Here is a 21089-nt window from a genome sequence, read left to right on the forward strand (position 1 = left end):
GAGAGTCCAGAAATAAACCTGTAGGTCTGTGGTCAATTGATTTTTTGACAATGTTGCCCAAACCATTCAATGGAAAGAGTAATCTTTCCAGAAACGGTGCTGGCAGAACTGGATAGTGCACCCAAAAGAAAGAATATGGAACTCTACCTCCCACACAGTTATAAAAAATTTAACTCAAAATTGTGAATAAAATAAAAGGACATGCATGTTGATAGCAGCATTATCTCCAATAGCCAAATTATGGAGGCAGTGCAAGTGTCCAACGACTGACGAACGGATAAAGATGGGGTATGTATGTATATGTACATAATGGAGTATTACTCAGCCATAAAAAAGAATGAAATGTTGCCATCTGCAACAACACGAATAGATCTAAGGAGCATTATGCTATGCAAAATAGACCAGGCAAAGAAAATATCATATGATTTCACTCATGTGTGGAATTAAAAAAACAAAACAGAATAAATGAACAAAATGCCAAAAGAATCGAGAGACAACCCAAAAACCAGACTCTTAGCTATAGTTAACAAAGTAATCATTACCAGAGGGGAGGTGAGTTGAGGGGTGGGGGAAATACATGACGGGGGTTAAGAGCACAATTCTCTTGATGGACACTAAGGTATGGAACCGCTGACTCAACACCTGGAAATAATATAGCACTGTATGTTAACTACACTGGCACTTTTTTTTAAAAAATGGATCAAATACCTAAATGGAAATGTTCAAAACTCTTAGAATCATACAAGGTGTAAATTTTCATGGTCTCTGATTTCACAGCAGATACTTAGGACACCAAAAGCATGAAAAACAAAAGAAAAGGTAAATTGGGCTTTATTCAAATTAAAAACATCTGTGCCTCAAAGGATGTTATCAAGAAAGGACACGGCAAACCGTATATCAGAAAATATAATAATATTCGCACATCCAACACCTGATAAGGGATTTGTATTTAGGATACAGAACTCCCCCGAGTCGATAATAAAAAGACAAGCCATATTTTGAAATGGGCAAAGGATGTGAATAGACATTTCTTCACAGAAGATACACGAATATCCCATCAGCACATGGAAATAGGTTCAAAATCAGGAGTCATCAGGGAAGCAGAGATCAAAATCACCACGAGATTCTACTTACTTCACACTCATTGGGACGGGAAATAAAAAGTAATGGTGAAGCCATTGGGGAAACTGGAACCCTCGTTCACTGACAAGAATGCAAAATGGTGCACCCAGTTTGTAAAATAGCGTGATGGTTCCTTAAATCGTGAGGCACAGAGTCAATATATGACCCAGCAGCTTTGCTCCAAGGTATGTATCCCCCCAAATAAAAAGATGTGTCCCACAAAAACTCTGTTTACAGCAACATTATCCCTAACAGACCAAAGGCGGCACCAACCCATCACCGATGGATGCAACTGATGGCACAGCCCATCAACAATGGACAAAGCACACACATCATTTGTCCACACGAGGGCACGGAGGAGCCCTGATAACATGGAAGAACCATAAAATCGTCCGGCAAGTGAACACTGCCAGTCACAAAAGACCACACACTATACAATTCCATTTATGCGTCAATACCGGGCAAATTTACAGAGACAGAACACAGTCTGGCGGGGGCTTAGGGGTGGTTGCATAGAAGGGGGACAGGTAAAGGCACAGGGCTTTTCCCTGAGATGATGAAAATGGTCCGAAATGAACCGTGGAGATGGTGGCACGTATCCGTGCGCACACCTTTAATGGGTGGGTGGTAGCACAGGTGAAGGAAACCCTAATGAAGCTGTCAAGAGCCAAGAGGCGGGCCACCGTCTAAAACATCAGTCACAAAATTCCCGGAGGTGGTGGTAGGTTAGATATCCTCTCCCCTCCCCACGTGCACACCTGGCCACGTAACTCGCCACGGTCCTCCACGCGGGGGTAGTGGGTACGACTACCTTCCTCCCTTTTTCTTTACCAAGTGACTTGGTTTGGCTAAAGGGACGGTGGCAGGTGTGACAAGACCCGACGTATGAATCACACTTGTATGGTTTGGCCTTTCCGTTCTTGCGCCCCCACCCCTCGGACGCGGATCCCAGAAGGAGGGTGACACGCAGCGGAGCAGAGTCCCCCCAGCCCGGGCCACCTGGAAGCCCGCCTCCAGACAGACGCCTGCAGACACGGGAGGATGACGGAGAACCCGAGAAGCCACCGTGGTTTGTGAAGTTCGTTTTGCTCCATTTGTAAAAATGTCTTACTGATGCACAGGGCTCATCGCATTTGTAAAACACCTCTACGCTGTGAAACCAAGAGTGTTGAGGATTCAAGAATTTTCTTTGAATACACACACAGACACACACACACACACCCCACTACACAGACACATACAACATACACACCACTAGGCAGAGGCACACACACACACGTAATACCACACACTCATGCCATACACACACACACACACACACCACACAAATACAAACACCCACATGCATACATACATTACACACTACACAAACGCGCATATCTATAAACACACATACAGGTGCCCATAGCACACACACAAATTTTAGCCTAACTGAACTCAGTAAATAAACCCTCTCTCAAATCCTGATCTGGAATCATTTAAACCTGAAATACAGTTCTTTTTTAAGACTTAAACAAAAACAAAACCAAAGAAAAATACCAAAAAATCCAAGCTCACCTTTCCTCGCCCCCAGCCTCTGGCAGACACCAGTTTATCTTCTGTATCCATAACCTGTCCTCCTTCTCCCTCCCTTCTTTTTTCTTTTCTTTTCTTTTTTCTTTTCTTTTCTTTTTTCTTTTTCTTTTCTTTTTTCTTTCCTTTCCTTTTCCTTTTCCCTTTCCTTTCCTTTCCTTTCCTTTCCTTTCCTTTCCTTTCCTTTCCTTTCCTTTTCTCCTTTCTTTCTCCTTTCCTTTCCCTTTCTTTCTTTCTTCCTCTTATTTCTTTTGTTTTCTTTCTCTCTTTCACTCAAGATTCCGTGTATTAGTGAGATCATACAGTTTTTATCTTTCTCTTACTTATTTTACTTATGGTCCACCCATGTTGTCACAAATGATAAGATTTCACTCTTTTTCATGGCTGAGTACTATTCCAGTGTGTGTGTGTGCGTGTGTGTGTGCGTGTGTGTGTGTGTGTATGCGCGTGCACATGTGTGTGTGGGAGACAGAGAGAGAGAGAGAGAGAGAGAGAGAGAACCACATCTTCCTCAGCATCCGCTCCTCTGCCAGTGGCCACGTAGGTTTCCACGTGTTGGCGGCTGTGAACAGGGCTGCAGTCGGCATGGGCGGAGGTACCTTCAAGTTGACAATTTTGTTTCCTTTGGGCGAATACCCGGTAGTGAGATGGCTGGGCCGCGGGGAGGGTCTACTGCCAGCTTTTCGAGGACCCTCCACACTGTCGTCCGGAGCGGCCGCACCAGTCTGCGTTCCCACCAACCGTGCACGAGGCCTCCCCTTCCTCAGCCTCCTTGCCGGCACCTGTCATCTCCTGTTAATGTCAGCCACTCTGACAGGTGTGGGGTGGTGTCTCATCATGGCTTGGACTTGCATTTCCCCGACGATGAGTGTTTTGAGCATCTTCTCGTGTGTCTGTCGGCCGTCTGGATGTCTTCTTCGGAGAAATATTCTGAAACACGGTTCGGACCTACCAGAAGTCCATTCCCTGGCTGGGCTGAGCTCCGTGTGCCGTGGGGGTATTTACAATCAGAGTTCACCATCCCCTGTGTACCGCCGAGTCTCCGAATGGCACATCGCTGCTGTCCGGCTGGCACGTTAGTGGCTGGCAGGCCAGCGAGGCTGTGTGAGGCATCCAGGCGTCCAGACACGAGGGGGACAGGAACTCACCGCCAAGGCCGCGGCGGCAATTAGGCCTGAATCACACGCCTGGTGGATCTTGCTAATGGAGACGGGGAGTATAGACAGAGCCCTGGGTCTAAAGGCAGCCAACCAACGGGTGAAGCAGGACGTTTTGAGACAGAGCAGGCTTCACCCGGCCTGGAGATAGATGGGATCTGAAGGAAAGTCTTTATCAAAAGGCCCGATGACTGTCTTCAGGTCCAGCGGTTCATGACGCCGGGCAGAACCTGAGAGCCACCACAGACTCCTCTGATTTCTCTTCTGAGCCCCAGAGCAGCGAGCTGGACGGACACATCCTTCAGCGCAGGCCCGCCGGGTGCCAGGGGCTTCACTCGTTCACTCGTTCTCTGTTCAACAATTACCTGGAGTGGGCGTCATGTACTAGGCTCTGGCCCCACTACTAGGCACCCGGAGACAAACATAAAGAAAAGTCCAGTCTCAAGAGAGCTTCCAGTCCACTGGGAAGAGGTTAAAAACAATCAGATAGACAAATAAACATCATGTTTAATAGGTCAGAGGGTGCGTTAGTCTGTTTAGATTCATGTGTGCGTGACAGAAACTCCAAAGCTGCAGGGACATCAGGTTTAAAGTCTGACAGTGGCCAACTCAGAGTGGATAAGGCAGCCGTTTGGCTCATTCGGTCTCTCTGCTCTGTTCACAGGCCTGTCGCTGAGGCCGCCTCGTGGTCCGAGATGGCTGCTTCATCTCTAACCATCACGTTTGCATTCAGAGGGAAGAGAGGAAGGGCCACAAAAAACGATGTCACTCCCCCCCCCACCACCACCACACACACACAAATCCACACCCTTAAAGCTGCAGACCCTTCTCCTGCTGTATCTCTTTGGTCACCTGCAGCAGTCTTCAGAGCTGGGAAATGCATTATTATTTCCAAGGAAATGGCCGTGTAGCCAGCTAATATCTTATGCTTCTGTGAATGGGCAGACTAGATCCTGGAGACCTCCCCGAAGAGGTGAGGACGGCTCTAAAACACAGAGGGAAAAGGGGCGCCTGGGTGGCTCAGTCAGTTGGGTGTCTGACTTCGGCTCAGGTCATGATCTCGCAGTCTGTGGGTTCAAGCCCCACGTCAGGCTCTGTGCTGACAGCTCGGAGCCTGGAGCCTGCTTCGGATTCTGTCTATTTCTCTCTCTCTCTCTCTCTCTGGCCCTCCCCTGCTTGCGCTCTGTCTCTCTGTCTTTCAAAAATGAATAAACGTCAAAAATATTTTTTAAACCCGGAGGGAATGAGCGACACATTGATCTCGGTGGAAGAGGAGGAAGCAGCCGTTGAGTGGGAACACGACTGGGGTCTTCCTCTGCCTTTTACCAAAGGACTATAAACTATGCATTACTGTCCCCATGTAAGGGGGGGAAACCAACTTTCAGAGGTGTTAAATACCTTTCTCAAAGTGCCGGGGTGCTGTCACCGGCCTGGCTCCGCACCTCTTCCATGTCATCCCAGCACACCCATGCCGGCTCGCCCAGGCAGGTGAGGTGAGCCGACACAGCACCAGCGGGGCTCAAGACCACACTCTGAAACTGGCTCCTTCCAGCAGGAACTGTGTGCTGGGCCAAACACCGCACTTGTGGGTCTGAGATTCCCTCCGGTGGTGGTGGGGACATCACAAGGACGAAATGGGGGCAATACGCAGATAGCACACAGCAAGTGACCCACCCTGTAAGGGGCACACAGACCCCGCACCGTGGATGAGAGCCTGGGCCGTTTATCAACACGATCAGCGCCGAGGGGCTCTGCTTTCCTGCTTTCCTGCTTCCCACCATGGTGGAGAGCGGCAGGCGGAACCCCAGGGGCCCCTTGTGCACGACGAACACCTGCCCAGCCGGCTACCGGCCCCCAGACGACTAGCACACCCTCTTCAGTCCCCGGCCCTCCCCGAGGTCTCCATTTCTCTAAGGACACCCCCACTCCCATCCCCGATCATCCTCCAGGGCTAATGATCGCGACGGCTCCCCCTCTCCCTAAGCCCCAGAAGAGTCGGTGGCAAAGTCCTGCCTTTGTTCTCGGCCATGCCACCTACACCACACGCCCCGTCACCAGCCGCCCGCAGCTCATTTCCATCCCTTTTGTTTAGAAAGCAAAAACAGCCCCAAAGTGTCCACCTGGGTTCCCGTCTCTTGTTCCTTTCCTTTGTCGTCTCATTTTTTTAAGTTTATTTATTTTTGAGAAAGACAGTGTGAGCAGGGGAGGAGCAAGGGAGTGAGGAGAAGGAGGGAGGGAAGAAGGAGGGAAGAATGGAGAGAGAGAGAGAGAGAGAGAGAGAGAGAGAGAATCCCAAGTAGGTTCCAAGCTGTCAGCACAGAGCCCAACTCGGGGCTGAATCTCACAAACCAAGAGATCATGACCTGAGCTGAAATCAAGAGTCGGACGCTTAATGGACTGACCCACCCAGGCACCCCTGTTGCCTCATTCTTTTACCCTGGAATTAAAACTTCCCCAAAGATGGTGTCCATACGTACGGCCCACTTTTTGACCTGCACCCCATTGTACCCTGTATCAGAGTCAAGCTGTTCCAAACATGACCCGCATCATCTCTCTCCATCCCTCCTCTGTCAGCAGGAAGGCGCTCACCATCGAGTAGCTGCTGGGGGGCGACCTGGGAGGGATGCCTCCTCTGTCACGAAACGGACATTCCATCTCCTCCTCACTCCCGCCTGGAAACCTTCCCGTGGCACCTACACAACTTTTGATTTGTGAGTGTTTAGCACGTCTGGCAGGGGTCGTGACTGTTCACCAACGGATTTCAAAACCCTGTCGCTACAGAAACAGCCTCTAGCATTTGATTACTCACACCGAGCTGCACCCCAAGCGGCCTCTTCACTAGTCTTAGGACAATTTCCACATCGTGCTGCATCTACACTTATGTGGGTGTCAGTCTGACCTAGAGCAAGCTCACCGACCGAGAGACCACGCCTCTGTCGTCTCCCGTAAGACATGCATGTGGCCAGCGTGCATGAACGAGCAGGAGTCAGGATGTGACCTTGAGTGTTCCCAAGAACACTTCCAATTCCCACCTTCGCTGTCTGTGTGTTCTTAACGGAACATATTAGAAAGTGAAAGCAGAGTGTCCCCATTGGGAAAGTGACAGCCCTGGGCGACATCGGCTTGTGATCTGAATTTCCCAGACCAGACACATCCAACCGAAACGTCCAGCATGAGGACAACTAGGGGCTCAGAAGCCCTTCCCAGGAAGGGCGTCAGAGCATCCGAAGTCCTCCCAGCAGAAGCGTCAGAGGAACAGGGATCGTGTTCACGTAACGCAATGCCGGGAAAGCAAGCAGAGTGACAAATGACACGAAGCAGCCTGGGTGCGCACGCTGAGCAGGTGAAAGCCAGCCAGCTTCTTTCTCTTCAAAGAGCCATTACTGGCAAAGACAGTTAATTCAGTGGTGAGTAGAAGCGGATGAATTACATGATGCTTTGAAACAAAGCAAAATGCAGAACAGAATTCAGCAGCCGCACATCATGGCAGAAAGCCTCGTATGGGCTCGCGTACAGGCCTCCTTCCCCATTTGTGAAAGTGACATAAACCTATCGAATTACCTACTTCATTTTGAAATGAGCCAGTCTATTATTTGGTGATGTCATCTTAATCTAAGCTTTGACATTCAGGCGATGTTTCCAAGAAGTATTAAATCAAAGTTGCCACGCTGAAGCATATGGTGTCAGATAAGGTGATGTGTTAATTTTCAGCTACCCAAGGAGTTGTAGCGGGAGAGCTCAAACATCACTATACTGTTTTCCATTTCTTTGAGGAAAATCTTCGAGGGCGCCTGGGTGGCTCAGTCAGTTAAGCATCCAGCTTTGGTTTCAACTAGGGTCCATGATCTCACGGTTTGTGAGATTGAGCCCTGAGTCGGGCTCTGTCCTGACAGCCCATAGCCTGCTTGGGATTCTCTCTGCCCCTCCCTTGCTTGTGCGCTCCCTCTCTCTCTCTCTCTCTCTCTCTCTCTCCCCCCCTCAATATAAATAAAACTTTTTAAAAAAATCTAGAGACAAATCCTCCAGAGTACTCTCTATATCCTGAATAAAATGACTATATAACACATTGACGAGAGCAGCCTTCAGAGTTCATCCCATTATTATTTCTGATTCTGAAAGCTTTCATGTTGGACAACTCAAGAAAATAAAAGTTCTCATAATCGGGGCTCCTGGGTGGCTCAGTCGGTTGAGCGGCCAACTTCAGCTCAGGTCATGATCTCGCGGTCCGTGAGGGCTGTGAGTTCGAGCCCCACATTGAGCTCTGTGCTGACAGCTCAGAGCCTGGAGCCTGTTTCAGATTCTGTGTCTCCCTCTCTCTGACCCTCCCCTGTTCATGCTCTGTCTCTCTGTGTCTCAAAAATAAATAAATGTTAAAAAAAAAAAAAGTTCTCATAATCTTAAGGATTTTCTTCATTTCTAGAGTTTTGCTTTTGCTTTGTTTTCAATGCATGAACAGCCCCATCCTCCCTCCCCGCCAAGAAATTGGTCCGGCGTTCTTCAAACTATCACCTCTGTGCTTCAGAAGCATGATTTGTTTTCCCTCCCCGGGAAGGACCGCTCTGACACTCAGACTTAAACTCTCTGCTGTAGCTGCTCCCAGGGCAGGGGAAAGCAAACAGGTGCAACACGCAGGCCTTACGGGTTCCCTGCAGGTGGGTCGTGAACATGCCCACAGCCTGTTGACTCTCAAGATGTGCTCCAGTTCTGCCGTGGAGAGAACCTGGGAATGCGTCCCCAATTCCCCAGGGACGGCGTCTCGGCGCCCACAGAGGCTGCTGTCAACCGGTCCCGGCCATCAGGTGGCCTCCACTCTGCTTCTGCTCTCCTTGGTATGCGCACATGCACACATTCATCCATGCGTGTGCACACACGATTATGGCTCACACGTAAACTTATAAATTTATCTACTCCTTATCATAGGACAGTCCCTCCCACAATGGAAGCCCCAGAACACAGACTGTCCGACCTAATGACCTACCGTCAACTGAGGAAAGAATCCAGTCAGCAGCATGAGAGACTGTAGACAGCCACCCAACATCCACTTCCTTGCGTTCTTCCTTAACAGAAATCTAAGTTGATTTAAGTGGCAAAATGCCCAGCTAAATTCTACACTTCTCAGGCTTCCCAGTAACCAGGGCGACTGACAAAACATAAGAGCAAGTATCCCCTCTCGCCTTTCCCTGCTTCCTCTTGTTGCCTAGAACAAGGGTGTGATGGATGGAGCTGCAGCAGCCATTCTGGGACCAAGAAAACCGTAAAGACGTGAGCCACTGAACCAGTGCCAATACCAGGTACTTCTGGACTTTTACTACATATAAAAAATGAATACGCTTAAGTCAGTGGATGTGCTTACATCAGTGTGTCTGATGTTCTGTTCCTAACTGAAAGACACAGCTCATAACTGGTACAGAAGATCAAAGAGATCCGAGAAGAAAAAAAAAAATCCCTGGAAGAAGGTCTCCGAAGGAAAAGAGATCATATGATTGCCAAACAGAAGACAGATTGATAGGCAAATTTCCTTCCCAGAGCCAGAAACACAGGAAGAGAAGGATGATGAACGAATAGTAGTTTGTGAGGCCACGCTGAGGGGCTGGCCAAGGGGCTGACAGACAGGCGGCTTCTCTCATCTCAGAGACCTCGCACTTTACGAGTGGGGTGTCAGGGCCACAGTGAGAACGGAGAAGATGAACAGTGCCCCGGGGAAGGTCAACAGGAGAGCGTTGGCGGTGTAGACACAGGCACACGGCACACGTCCGTGTGGCCCCAGGGATGTGCACCTGAGGAGTGGGGAGGCGGGACGCTTGCCCTTGGAGCCCGTGGCTCAGGAGTCTCACCGGCTGCACTGGGACCCCAGCTCCGGGTACTGAATGGGGGTGTCGTGAGAACACACACGCACCACAGAACAAAGGAAACCAGAACATCCCGGTTCAAATCCCAGCTCCTCCGCTCACCAGCCGGGAACACCCTCAATCTTTCTCTGAGTACATTTTCTATAGCTGCAAAAGGGGGTGATAACTAGCCACCCCAGGGCACTGTCACGAGGAGCTAACTACTTAACGTGCTCCATGCACTTCGAACTGGCGCCTAGTACGCTCTACAGCCTCGATCTCTCCTGACACCGTGACCCACCACGTGACCCAGCGCGCGGGATGATCTAGACTAGGGCTTAGTCCCCTGCGGGGGAGAACAGCCAAAGAAGAGAGACCTCGGTGATGCACAGGGAGGGGAGTGCTGGGCGCGAAGACGGCATCCAGGGCGGGGCCGCTCCAGGAGCCAGTGCACGTGGGAGGCGGGGGCAGGTGTCTCCCCTGCCCTTGGGGTGCAGGGCGAGTTCCCGAGGCCCCGCCCTCCCCTCGCCTCCTCAGCTCCTGGCCTCAGGCACCACATCGGGCGGACACCTCCCAGCCCGAGCCCACCCGGCGCACCCACCCCTGCATCCCCACCGGGAAACCCCTACGCTCCCGGTCCTAACCCCCACTCGGCTGGTCCCCTCCCGCCCCCCGCCCCAATCCCAAACCCAGTTTATCCCAAGTTACCTCCTCACCCCTCTCCCCAGGGCCTCCCTCACCCCTGCCCTGCCCTCATTCTCTCCTCACTCTTTTCAAATGTCCTCAGTCCCAAATCACAGGTAGGCCCAGACTCCTCCCCTTGGTCCCCAAGCACCTGCAGTGGGGGAGGGGGGCACCTCTGCGGTGACTCTCACACTCACTGAGGGTAACACGCACCTCTGTGGGCGTGTTCTGGGTTTCCCGGTGATCCCTCATGACAACCACCACAGAAGGGCCTCCCCGAAACCCCGTCTCCTCCCCCTCCCAGCCCTCCTCCCGCTCCCCCTGCAGCTCCACAGTATCAGCTTCTCCGCAGAACGCACGTGGCCTGAGCTAGGCTCCCCTCCACGTGCTGCATGCTCGCCTAGCCTCGCAGCGACCTGTCCCCAGCCGGGGACACTCGGACAGACTGCCTGAGGCTGCATGTGCCCAGCGGCACCTGGCACACAGCATCGGGCTCTGCGGGAACTGGGCACAACCTGAATCTCTAATCACAGGGCGGAGATCTCAGACCCCCGGGGCGAAATCACATGCTGAGTTGGGGACAACAGGGCCGCAAGCCGAGGACTGGTGTCATATCTGTGTGCCCATGGGCTGTGCACAGAGTGGACACACTCCACAGACGCCCTCCACGCAGCCTTCCCGGCCACAGGACCTGCGGCCGGCACACAGGCTGGGAGTCCTGGGTCCATGGCGCGATTAACCCTTTACTTTTTATCTCATATTACGGAAACACAGGTAATCGGCTTATGGGTTGCAAGAAAATACCAACGTGACAAATTATGCTTTGCAACGTATCAAAGTTCGGTGTTTTGGTGAATCGCCCACGAGCCACTTCTTGCCGTGTGTCATTTTACAGTCCACATTGCTAACAATCCACCCTCAACCACCTGCCATGTCATCGGAACGGGAACCAGAAGACAGGGAGCCTGTGCAGCACGGAGGTTAATTCTGCCTCGGCGCGTCCTAGGGCCGGGCTCCGGCAGCCACCTTGAGAGAGGCAGGTCGAGAAGCTCAGACGTAAATCACCCGGCAATCAGGCACGGGCTATAAAACTTTATGAAAGCATTCATAAAGGTGAGGGAGTGTGAAAGATTATTTTTCTTTTGATGACACTTATTAAAAATGAGCAGACTGCATATTGAGAACAGTTTCCATCCAGCAGGCTCGGTCTGACCAGCGGCTGACCCTGAGCCTCACGCGGCAGCGAGGCTGGGTGTCCCCGCGGTGCCCGACTCTGAGCCACCAGAAAAGGCGTGTTCGCTCCCCAGGCCAGAGAACCAAGCATTCGCTGATATTTTCTCCACGAAATAAAAATACTTCACCTTAATATATACGACTGTTTACTTAGCAAATCTCGGCTTGCAAATTCCAGCTTCAAAAAAAAAAAATGAATAAAATGAAAGCGGAAAGAGATTTATCAACATATTAAAAAATTATTCTGGATCAGACACACCAGATTAGACGGCCAGTTAAGAGGAAATTTGAAACTGTGGAAACAGCTTGGGGGACACTGAATGCAAAAACCGGGGGACTAGGATGCAAAACTGCTCGTAGGAACTGTCAGCAACATCATGAAGATTCCACAAAGTCCATGGAGAGGACGAAAATCGACCACAACAACCCTGGTCTCCCGTCCTGAATCCGCGGAGGCCTTTTCAACAGCACAGCGGCTGGCAGGTAACACAGGCCCCCCACCCGCCCCGGACGGGGGCTACGGGGGCGGACAACCTCTGTGTGAAGTATTCTGCACTGGCGAGGACACACTTTCTCCTCTTTTCATCCTGACGGTCACTTTGAGAATGTCCGGAAGAAGCCCGTGAACGTGGTGGGAGGATGGCTGGGCTCCACGTGGGAGCTGCAGCCACGGTCGGTGGCCCGCAGGCCCCTCATTTCCCCAGGCCCCCGTCTCCTTCCTCCGCAGGAGGGGCTGGACCACTCTGGCTCGAAAGCATCACCGGTTGTGACCGCCTCATGCAGTGAACAGATGAGGAGACATACACGTACACACACACGTGCAACATACCTGCTTTTAAGGTGCTGAGGGGAGCCAAGGCACTGGAAGCTGCCGTTGACCATTATGGCCAGTCTCGTGCACAGGGCCTGGCATTCCTCCATGCTGGGGGGGACAGGACGAGAAGGGCATGAGCAAGTGCGTCCTCCAGGCAGCAAACCCCCCAAGCAACACGTAGACAAAAACACTGCTGCTGTTGGTGAATTTTCTACATACCACCTCAAGAAACCCTCAATGAGCACTTCTAAAATGTGTGTTTTGGGGCGCCAGCGTGACTCAGTCGGTTGAGGGTCCGACTTTGGCTCAGGTCATGATCTCACGGTTTGTGAGTTCGAGCCCCGTGTCGGGCTCTGTGCTGGCAGCTCAAGCCTGGAGCCTGCTTCGGATTCTTTGTCTCCCTTTCTCTGCTCCTCCCCTCTCAAAAATAAATAAACAGAAAAGAAAAGAAAAGAAAAGAAAAGAAAAGAAAAGAAAAGAAAAGAAAAGAAATAAAATAAAATAAATAAATAAAATAAATAAAATAAAATAAAATAAAATAAAATAAAATAAAATGGATGTTTTATTTAGATAACCAATGACACAATTAACCAAAACTTAGCAGTATTTCAAAATCCCAGGAACAATGGTTATTAGGAGAGAAACTGTTGCAATAGTAAGAAAATATAAACTAAATCCAAGTGACCTTCACAGAAAATGTGCAAGTTTTATGAAAAAAAAGCAATAAGATCTACTAATGAACCTAAATGAAATCTTGAATCAATAAAAGGATGTGTCAAGAAAAAGAAAAAAGTGAATATATTTTAGATAAAAGAAATTATTATAAATGAATATTACTGTGATATAAAAATTACTGCAACATAAAATAGTCTTAGTATATGTCAGTATAAATATAAAACATGATAGGTACATGAATATAAATGTAATAAATGAATTTTATATAAAATATATATGTGAATTCTATTTTACTATAATATATAAAATAAAATATAACAAATTACATTGTAATTTGCAGCTATAATTTGGCTTGTGATATTATATAACATTATCTTGGTATAAAATATGTAATAAAGATTTGTAACTTGTAATACGGTTATTATAATTATATAGAAAATAAAATAAATTATAATAAGGTTATAGTATAATGCCAATCAAAATTATAAAGCATACCTTCAAAATTATTTAGTGAGAGGTAGAAAAACTGTGAACAAGAAGAATGATAAGAGTTGCTCCAGAAGATATTTAACATTTGTTCTAAGGCTCAGATAATTCAAGGAAGGCAACAGGCTTAGGAGTTACAAGGCAGATCATTAGAAGAAGAAAGGCTGTGCAGAACTAAACAGTCACATCTTAAACACAAAAGCGGATGGGAACATTCCTTCTAAGCATCAGCGACGGAAGAGACTATGAAAGAAAATGCTTGGTAGTTGACAATGCAGAAGTGCAAACTTCTAATAAGTCTGTCAAAACACAGCCAAAGAACATTAAAAAAAAAAAAAAACTACAACAAAATAAACTTAAAAAAAAATTTAAGGGGAAACTGGGTGGCTCAGTGGGTTAAGCATCCAACTCTTGGTTTCGGCTCAGGTCATGATCTAAGCCTGCTTGGGATTCTCTCTCTCTCCCTCTCCCTCTGTCCTTCCCTGCTTGCAGTCTCTCTCTCTTAAAATAAATAAACTCAAAAAGAAGTAAAAACAAAACTACAACAAACGCAATGCGTGAGGGTGGATACATTCAGTATATATTAAAGTTCATTTATTTATTTATTTATTTTAATTTTTTTAACGTTTATTTACTTTTGAGACAGAGAGAGACAGAGCATGAATGGGGGAGGGTCAGAGAGAGAGAGGGAGACACAGAATCTGAAACAGGCTCCAGGCTCTGAGCTGTCAGCACAGAGCCCGACGCGGGGCTCGAACTCACGAACCGTGAGATCATGACCTGAGCCGAAGTCGGACGCTTAACCGACTGAGCCACCAGGCGCCCCTCATTTATTTATTTTTGAGAGAGAGAGAGAGAGACAGAGAGAAAAAGAGAGGACATGCACATGCGGGGGAGGGACAGAGAGAGACACAGAATCTGAAGTCTCTGAGCTGTCAAGAGCCTGACGTGAGGCTCGAACCCACGAACCATGAGATCATGACCTGAGACGAAGTCGGCCATTTAACCGACTGAGCCACCCAGGCGCCCCAATCCATTCGGTATACAGAACTGTTTTTGTTAGCGTAAAAATGAAACTATAAAAATGCAATCCTGGAGGAAGGTCAAATATAGTGACTATTCAAAGAACTGTCCACAGGTAATACACATCCTGACAAATTAGAAACTTAACCATCAAATAAGTGAGCTTAAAATTCTCTTCCAGCCAGAAAGTCATTTGCCAAATGTGCCTTTTGTTTGTTGCACAGGGAAACACTGTTTCCCCTATCTGCGGTGCAAATACAAACAATGAATTCTCAGATCAAAAAAATACCTGCAAAGTTAAAAACATCGTCTCAACAATCCCAACCTCATATACTGCCGGTGGGAGTGAAAAATTGGCGTGATTTTCTGAAAACTCAATTTGGCACTAATCTCTTCTAGGAACTTACGTTAGGAAACACAGAAAATAGGAATGCATATAACAAGTTATTTATAAGAGTAAAAATCCAGAAACCGCTTCTGTAATAGGATAATATGATACTCAGATAAATGGGGGTGCGTCCATGTGTTGAACAGCCATTCAAATGAGGTTTTCTAAACTCCATTAGTTGCACAGAAAAAAAGTAATGATACAGCATGGCAGCTCGTGTTAGGAAACTTGCACACGAATGTGGGGGGGAAAAGGGAAGGCAAAACACACGAAAAGGTTGACATTGACGATACTTGAAAAGTGAAATTCATGGTGCAATTCCTTTGCTTCTGCACTAAGTGCCATCCAAATCCCCTACAGGAATCAGGTATTCTGTTCACTGTTCGGGAATGGGCGTAAAGCCCGTCTGCTCATTAGGTCATGGGACATTCAGATCAAGGTTATATTGGTCAGCCTCCCATGCAGCTAGAGGCAGACGTGTGACAACTCGGGTCAATGGGAAGTACAATTTCTGGGTCACGTCAAAATAAGGCAAGCCGCTTGCCCTGGGTTTGGGTTCTTTCTACTTTCCATGAGCTGGACTAGAAAGTCAATTTCAACCACCCAGATGAGGCAAACTCACAAGTGAGTAAGTGAAATGGTGGAAAGACTCGGAATCCTTGGATGACCTTGGGCTCCACCATAGTCCACCATCATGAATTGTTAGTGGAGGAGAGAAAAACACGTCTGGTCTGAGCCACTGTAATTTGGGGTCTGAGTTATAGTAGTTTAACATGGGGTCTAAAGAATACGTGCTATTCACATTCCAAACATGCTTTATAAATCTTTTTTTTATGTTTATTTATTTTTGAGAGAGATAGAGAGACAGAGTGTGATCAGGAGAGGGGCAGAGAGAGGGAGACACAGAATCCGAAGCGGGCTCCAGGCTCCGAGCTGTCATCACAGAGCCTGACGCAGGGTTTGAACTCACGAACCGTGAGATCATGACCTGAGCCCAAGTTGGATGCTTAAGTGACTGAGCCGCCCCAAAATAGGCTTTATAAATCTTTTTGTGCAAACATATCTTTCTCTGTTTCTTTAATAAGTTCCAATTTAAAATTTTCATGAGTGCATCGTAGGTGTTCTAATTAAAGTGGGAGAACGTGAAGTTTTCTCTATCGCATCCTTATGCATCTCAGATGAACAGAGATCCAAATAACAACCGATCTTAATTACGACCTTGGAGTGACGACGTGGTAATTTCAACTGAGTTGTTATTAGCTGTCAAACAAATAAGGTCTAAACAGCGGGTGGGTTGCCATGACATCTCTGCCCAGAGGGCAGAGACTGAGAGATTTTGAGGACTTTCAGCAGCAGGAAGAACATCCAATGCCAGGTGCAGTGAAATAATCTGTGACTATTTACTCTGAGAATGAACACCGTGCTTCCTTCGGGTGGTCAGGCTGGCTGGAACAGAGCTCTCTCTGGTCAGGGGCGCGAGGAGTCAAGAGCTTAGCGTGGAGCATACGGTACAAGTCAGGGTTTGATGGGCGAGCGAAAAGCACTCTGGCCTTGGGGCGCCTGGGTGGCTCAGTCGGTTAAGCGTCCGACTTCGGCTCAGGTCATGATCTCACGGTCCGTGAGTTCGAGCCCCGCATCAGGCTCTGTGCTGTCAGCTCAGAGCCTGGAGCCTGTTTCAGATTCTGTGTCTCCCTCTCTCTCTGACCCTCCCCCGTTCATGCTGTCTCTCCCTGTCTCAAAAATAAATAAACATTAAAAAAAAAAATTAAAAAAATAAAAGCACCCTGGCCTTTCTCGGTCGGACCCATTGTAAGTCCTCTCAGTGACTCCAGGGGGAAACAGCGTTCCTAACCTCAGTTTCCCACCCCATGTTTCCCCCCACGGTCCTCTAGGTAAGGAGTGAGAAGAGGAACAGAGACAGGACCTCAAAATTAAGAGGAAACTGTGCAATTTGGAGACTTTTCAGCTGCAGGCAGCTGTCTCAGAAGCACAGAATCAGTCACTGGCTGCTGCACTCTCCATTAATCGTGAGTCATTTAGATCTTTGTATTGCATGAATATGGGCAGATTTATAGAAATGAAGACACATCGTTAATGTGAAACCGCATTAACGGGAGGACGTAGGACAGAAATTACAGTGATGTACGGTCTTCCTGAGAACTGTCCGTAATAATCATACGCTATATGGAAATCAAAAGGGATTTTTAACGTGACCCCCACTTTATCCACTCTTAGAACCCACATATGAAAATGAGGCCTTAACAAATACCGGCCTGATAAATGCAGGAATGCAGAGAGTTTCCAGAATTGGCACGGCCAGAGGATCGTTTTAAGCAAAAACGAACGTATATTATAAGGTAGAGGGTTTGCCACATTTACTTCATTTCAGTGTAACATTTTATTTTCTGAAAAGAAACAGAACCAAGACAAAAGCCGAGGGCAGGACTTCTGGCTACGGCCAAGTGAAAAACCTGGCACATCTTTTCCCCCCAAATCAACTTGAAAGCTGGACACAATGAACAAAAACAACCATTTCGGAATGTTGGAAACTGTCTAGAAGGATGCAACGGTCTGAGAAACGCTTACCACTGACGAACAGCTGCACGGCCAGCTTTACACACGTGCGGCTACTGGCAGGACAAGGCAGCCCACGAGGACCGGGAGCTTCTCTGCGCTCAACTGGGACCCATACCCGGCGACGCCGTCAACATCAGTGACTTGTGTAGAGCCCAGCAGACAAGAAAGGCCAAGAGCTCCAGTATCTGGCCTGACAGTGCCCACATTAGCTCATGTGTCACTGGGGCACGCGCCTAGCCTACTGAGGCTGCACTTCCACGCAGTAGAGGCCACAGAGGGGCCACGCCAGCCACATGACCCACGTGAACCCAGAGACTAGCCACACGCACATCCAGAGCCCAGCAGCACTCTGGAGAAGGCAAGACTGGGCCACGTGAGGAGGTCTGAAAGGGGAACATCCTCCCCTGGGCACACATGGACCCACCGGCAGAGGACAGATCGGGGCTGGCGTCAGGTGGCTGAGGGCCGCCTCTGTCTATGTAAAAGCAGGTGGCTTCGAGGAATCCGGGCTTCACAAAATGAGCACAGAATTTAACACACAAACTGAAGAGCGTCACTGGGAGCTACTCACTGCAGTGGAAAGAGATTCCGCAGATTCATCCCAGGCAAAGACACGCAGACAGACAGACACACGAAAGGGACAGACAAACCAAGAAGAAGAAAACCAAGAAAAATAAATAAATAAATAAATAAATAAATAAATAAATAAATAACATGGCAATAACGACAACTTTTAGGGAAGGAGAAGAATCAAAAACCAGAGAGGCTACGATTTATTAAATATTGTGAAATACCCAGTTAGTTTTCAACAACAACAACAAAAAAAACTATAACCTGTAAAATTAACAAGAAATTGTTATCCATACTCAGGGAGAAAAGCAGTCAGCAGAAACTGTTCTTAGATGCCCCTAAATGCTAGATTTAGCAGAAAAAAATCTTCAATGAAGCAACTCTATGTATGTTCGAAGCACTAAAGGGAACAATGTTTAAAGAATGTTTTTTTTAGACGACAATAGAGTTTCTGAAGTAGATTGAATTTTTAAAAAAAAAAATACCAAATGAATTTTTTTGTTGTTGAAGAGTATAAATGAAAGGAAAATTTCACTATGGGGCCCGCGGCAAACCTGGGTAGCAGAAGAAAGTATCAGTGAACTTGAAGATTATCGAATCTGAAAAGAGGGAAAAAAATATTTAAAAGAAATGGGACAGAAACACAGATCTGCAGGACACCATTGTACATGCACAGAAAGTACCAGGGTGTGGAAAAGGAAAGGAAAGATAGAAAGAGCCAGAAAAAAATATTTGAATAAACAACTACCAAAATATCAACACAGTAGGTGAAATGCATTAACCTACACATCCAAGAAGCGCCATGAACCTAAGGAAGGATACCCGGAGGGATGTACATCTGGACACACTGGGGTTTAACCGTGAGAGTTGGAGAGAAAAGTCCTGAGAGGCACAACCCAGGAACGACCCAGGATGTACCAGGAAGCATCAGAAGGGATGCTGGCCAGCTTCTTCTAAGAGACAACATTGGTGAGAAGACAGAGGTGACACGATCATCTGGACAATGTGAATGAAAATCACACTTCACTAGGGTGGCTACAATCAAAAAGACAGAGTGTTGACAAGAGTCTGCACAAACCAGGAGCTTCATCATTGTTCCTGGGAATATAAGACGATGAAGCCACGTTGAAACACAACGGTGTTCTGCGATTTCTTAAAGCAGACTTACCACAAACTTACCACACGACCCAGCCATCTGACCCCTAAGACACTGTCCAAGACAGATGAAAGCATGTGTCTGTACAAAGACATTTATAAGACTGCTCACAGCACCTTATACTGGAAACAATCCAAGGGGCTATTGACAGGGGAAGACCAGACAAATGAGGTCTGGCCACACAGCAAGCGAAAGAAGCCAGATACAACAGACTACACTTTTTATGATCTCGTTGGCATGAAATATCCAGAAGACACATTTGAGCTAAAGAGTCTGAGACTTTGCATGGGGATGATCTGAAAACAAACGTTGAGAACACATTGGAAATGCCCTAAACTGGATTATGGTGACAGGTGCACAGAACTCTCATTTTCCTAAATAAACCCCCCCCAAAAACAAAAAAATCATTGAATGGTACACTTAAAGTGGGTAAATTATAGGGTATGTAAATTACATCTCAGAAAAAAAAAAAACCTGTTTTAAGAACTGGCAGTGTTTCAGGGCCCCTGGGTGGCCCATTCAGTTGAACAGCTGACTTCAGCTCAGGTCATGATCCCATGGTTCATGAGTTCGAGCCCCGCTTTGGGCTCCCTGCTGTCAGTGCAGAGCCTGCCTCGGACCCTCTGTCCCCCTCTCTCTGCCCCATCTCAACTTGTGCATGCTCTCTCTCTCTCCAACCCCCCCCCCCCAAAAAAACTGGCAGCATTTAGTCCAGCAGTGAAAATTCAGGGACGATGGACAATAGACAAACCCTCAGGGAATAAGAGAAGATTAAAAAAAAAAAAAAACAGTGCAAAGAAGGTGAGGAAGCATCTGCTCTCACATGAAGTGACATGTGTGAACGGCGTCATCCTGTATGGAAATACGGGTTGACTTTGCTCAGACACTCACGGTCGCCACTGGCACCTATTACAGGAACAGGGTCTGAGATGGACGTGTGGCGGGATCGTGCATGTAGACGTACAGCTCGCAAGAGGATTTTCACATAAACCGATGATGCCGGGGCCTTCGGCAAAGTCTCCTGAGCCTCCGCACAGATCTCACACTGCCTTAGCTTCACATCTCACCTCTGGCAACAAGGGGCGGATGGCCTGCTGCGGCACAGACTTGGTGGGGAGCACCCCCCCCCAGAGCCCGGGGTCCCCATGATTCACCTGTCTGGCTAGGAATTCCCAGACTGCAAGGCCCTGGCTGCCCTTTACACGGGCCACTTCTCAAAGTTGTGTTTTCACCGAGCAGCCTTGAAGGACGAGGTATCATCTCCCCCAAACCCAGAGCTGGCTTGTTCATCAGCTGCCCTCAAGAGGAGGGTCACCACGCAGGTGGCGTCCCCCACCCAATCCCTTGTGTGCAGGCATCGTCTGGGTATCAGGGGCACCAGAACCAGCGGGACCTTGCTGACAGTGAGTAATACAAATTTTCACCTCTGACCCAGGAGGCTCGTGTCCTCTGGAAACATCCAGGAACTTGGCCTGCCAACTTTGTTAGCTTATGAGTAAGGCAGAATCTTGGCTCCTTCTCAGCTCCTGACGTTGAACTCAGGGCGTGTGTTACTCACTTTACGTTGAAGCCGTAAAGCCTAATCCCCATTACACCTCAGATAAATCACACTGCGCTGTCCACAAACGGGTTTGATATAACCTGAGACTCGAGGTGTTGTGTGGCTTAGCACAGTGTGACATAAAGTAAAAACATAGGCCAAGGACTCTGAAATCTAATCAGAACATTAATTCTGTGAAGAAGAAAACAGGGGGCCAAATTCAGAAACTTGTGACGTTTTTGTTTCAGCCGAGTCTGCTGCTGG

General features: G+C 48.0%; 1 protein-coding gene across 1 annotated transcript in view; it reads right to left on the reverse strand.

Annotated features, from left to right (window-relative positions):
• Positions 1-21089, reverse strand: part of ABCA13 (ATP binding cassette subfamily A member 13) — a 390771-nt gene that overhangs the window by 15199 nt on the left and 354483 nt on the right. Inside the window, exon 59 of the mRNA XM_058725626.1 lies at positions 12426-12518. Coding sequence (XP_058581609.1) covers positions 12426-12518 — 93 coding nt within the window. The remainder of the gene's footprint in view (positions 1-12425; positions 12519-21089) is intronic.

Source organism: Neofelis nebulosa, chromosome 4, assembly GCF_028018385.1.
Source record: "Neofelis nebulosa isolate mNeoNeb1 chromosome 4, mNeoNeb1.pri, whole genome shotgun sequence".
Lineage (NCBI taxonomy): Eukaryota > Metazoa > Chordata > Mammalia > Carnivora > Felidae > Neofelis > Neofelis nebulosa.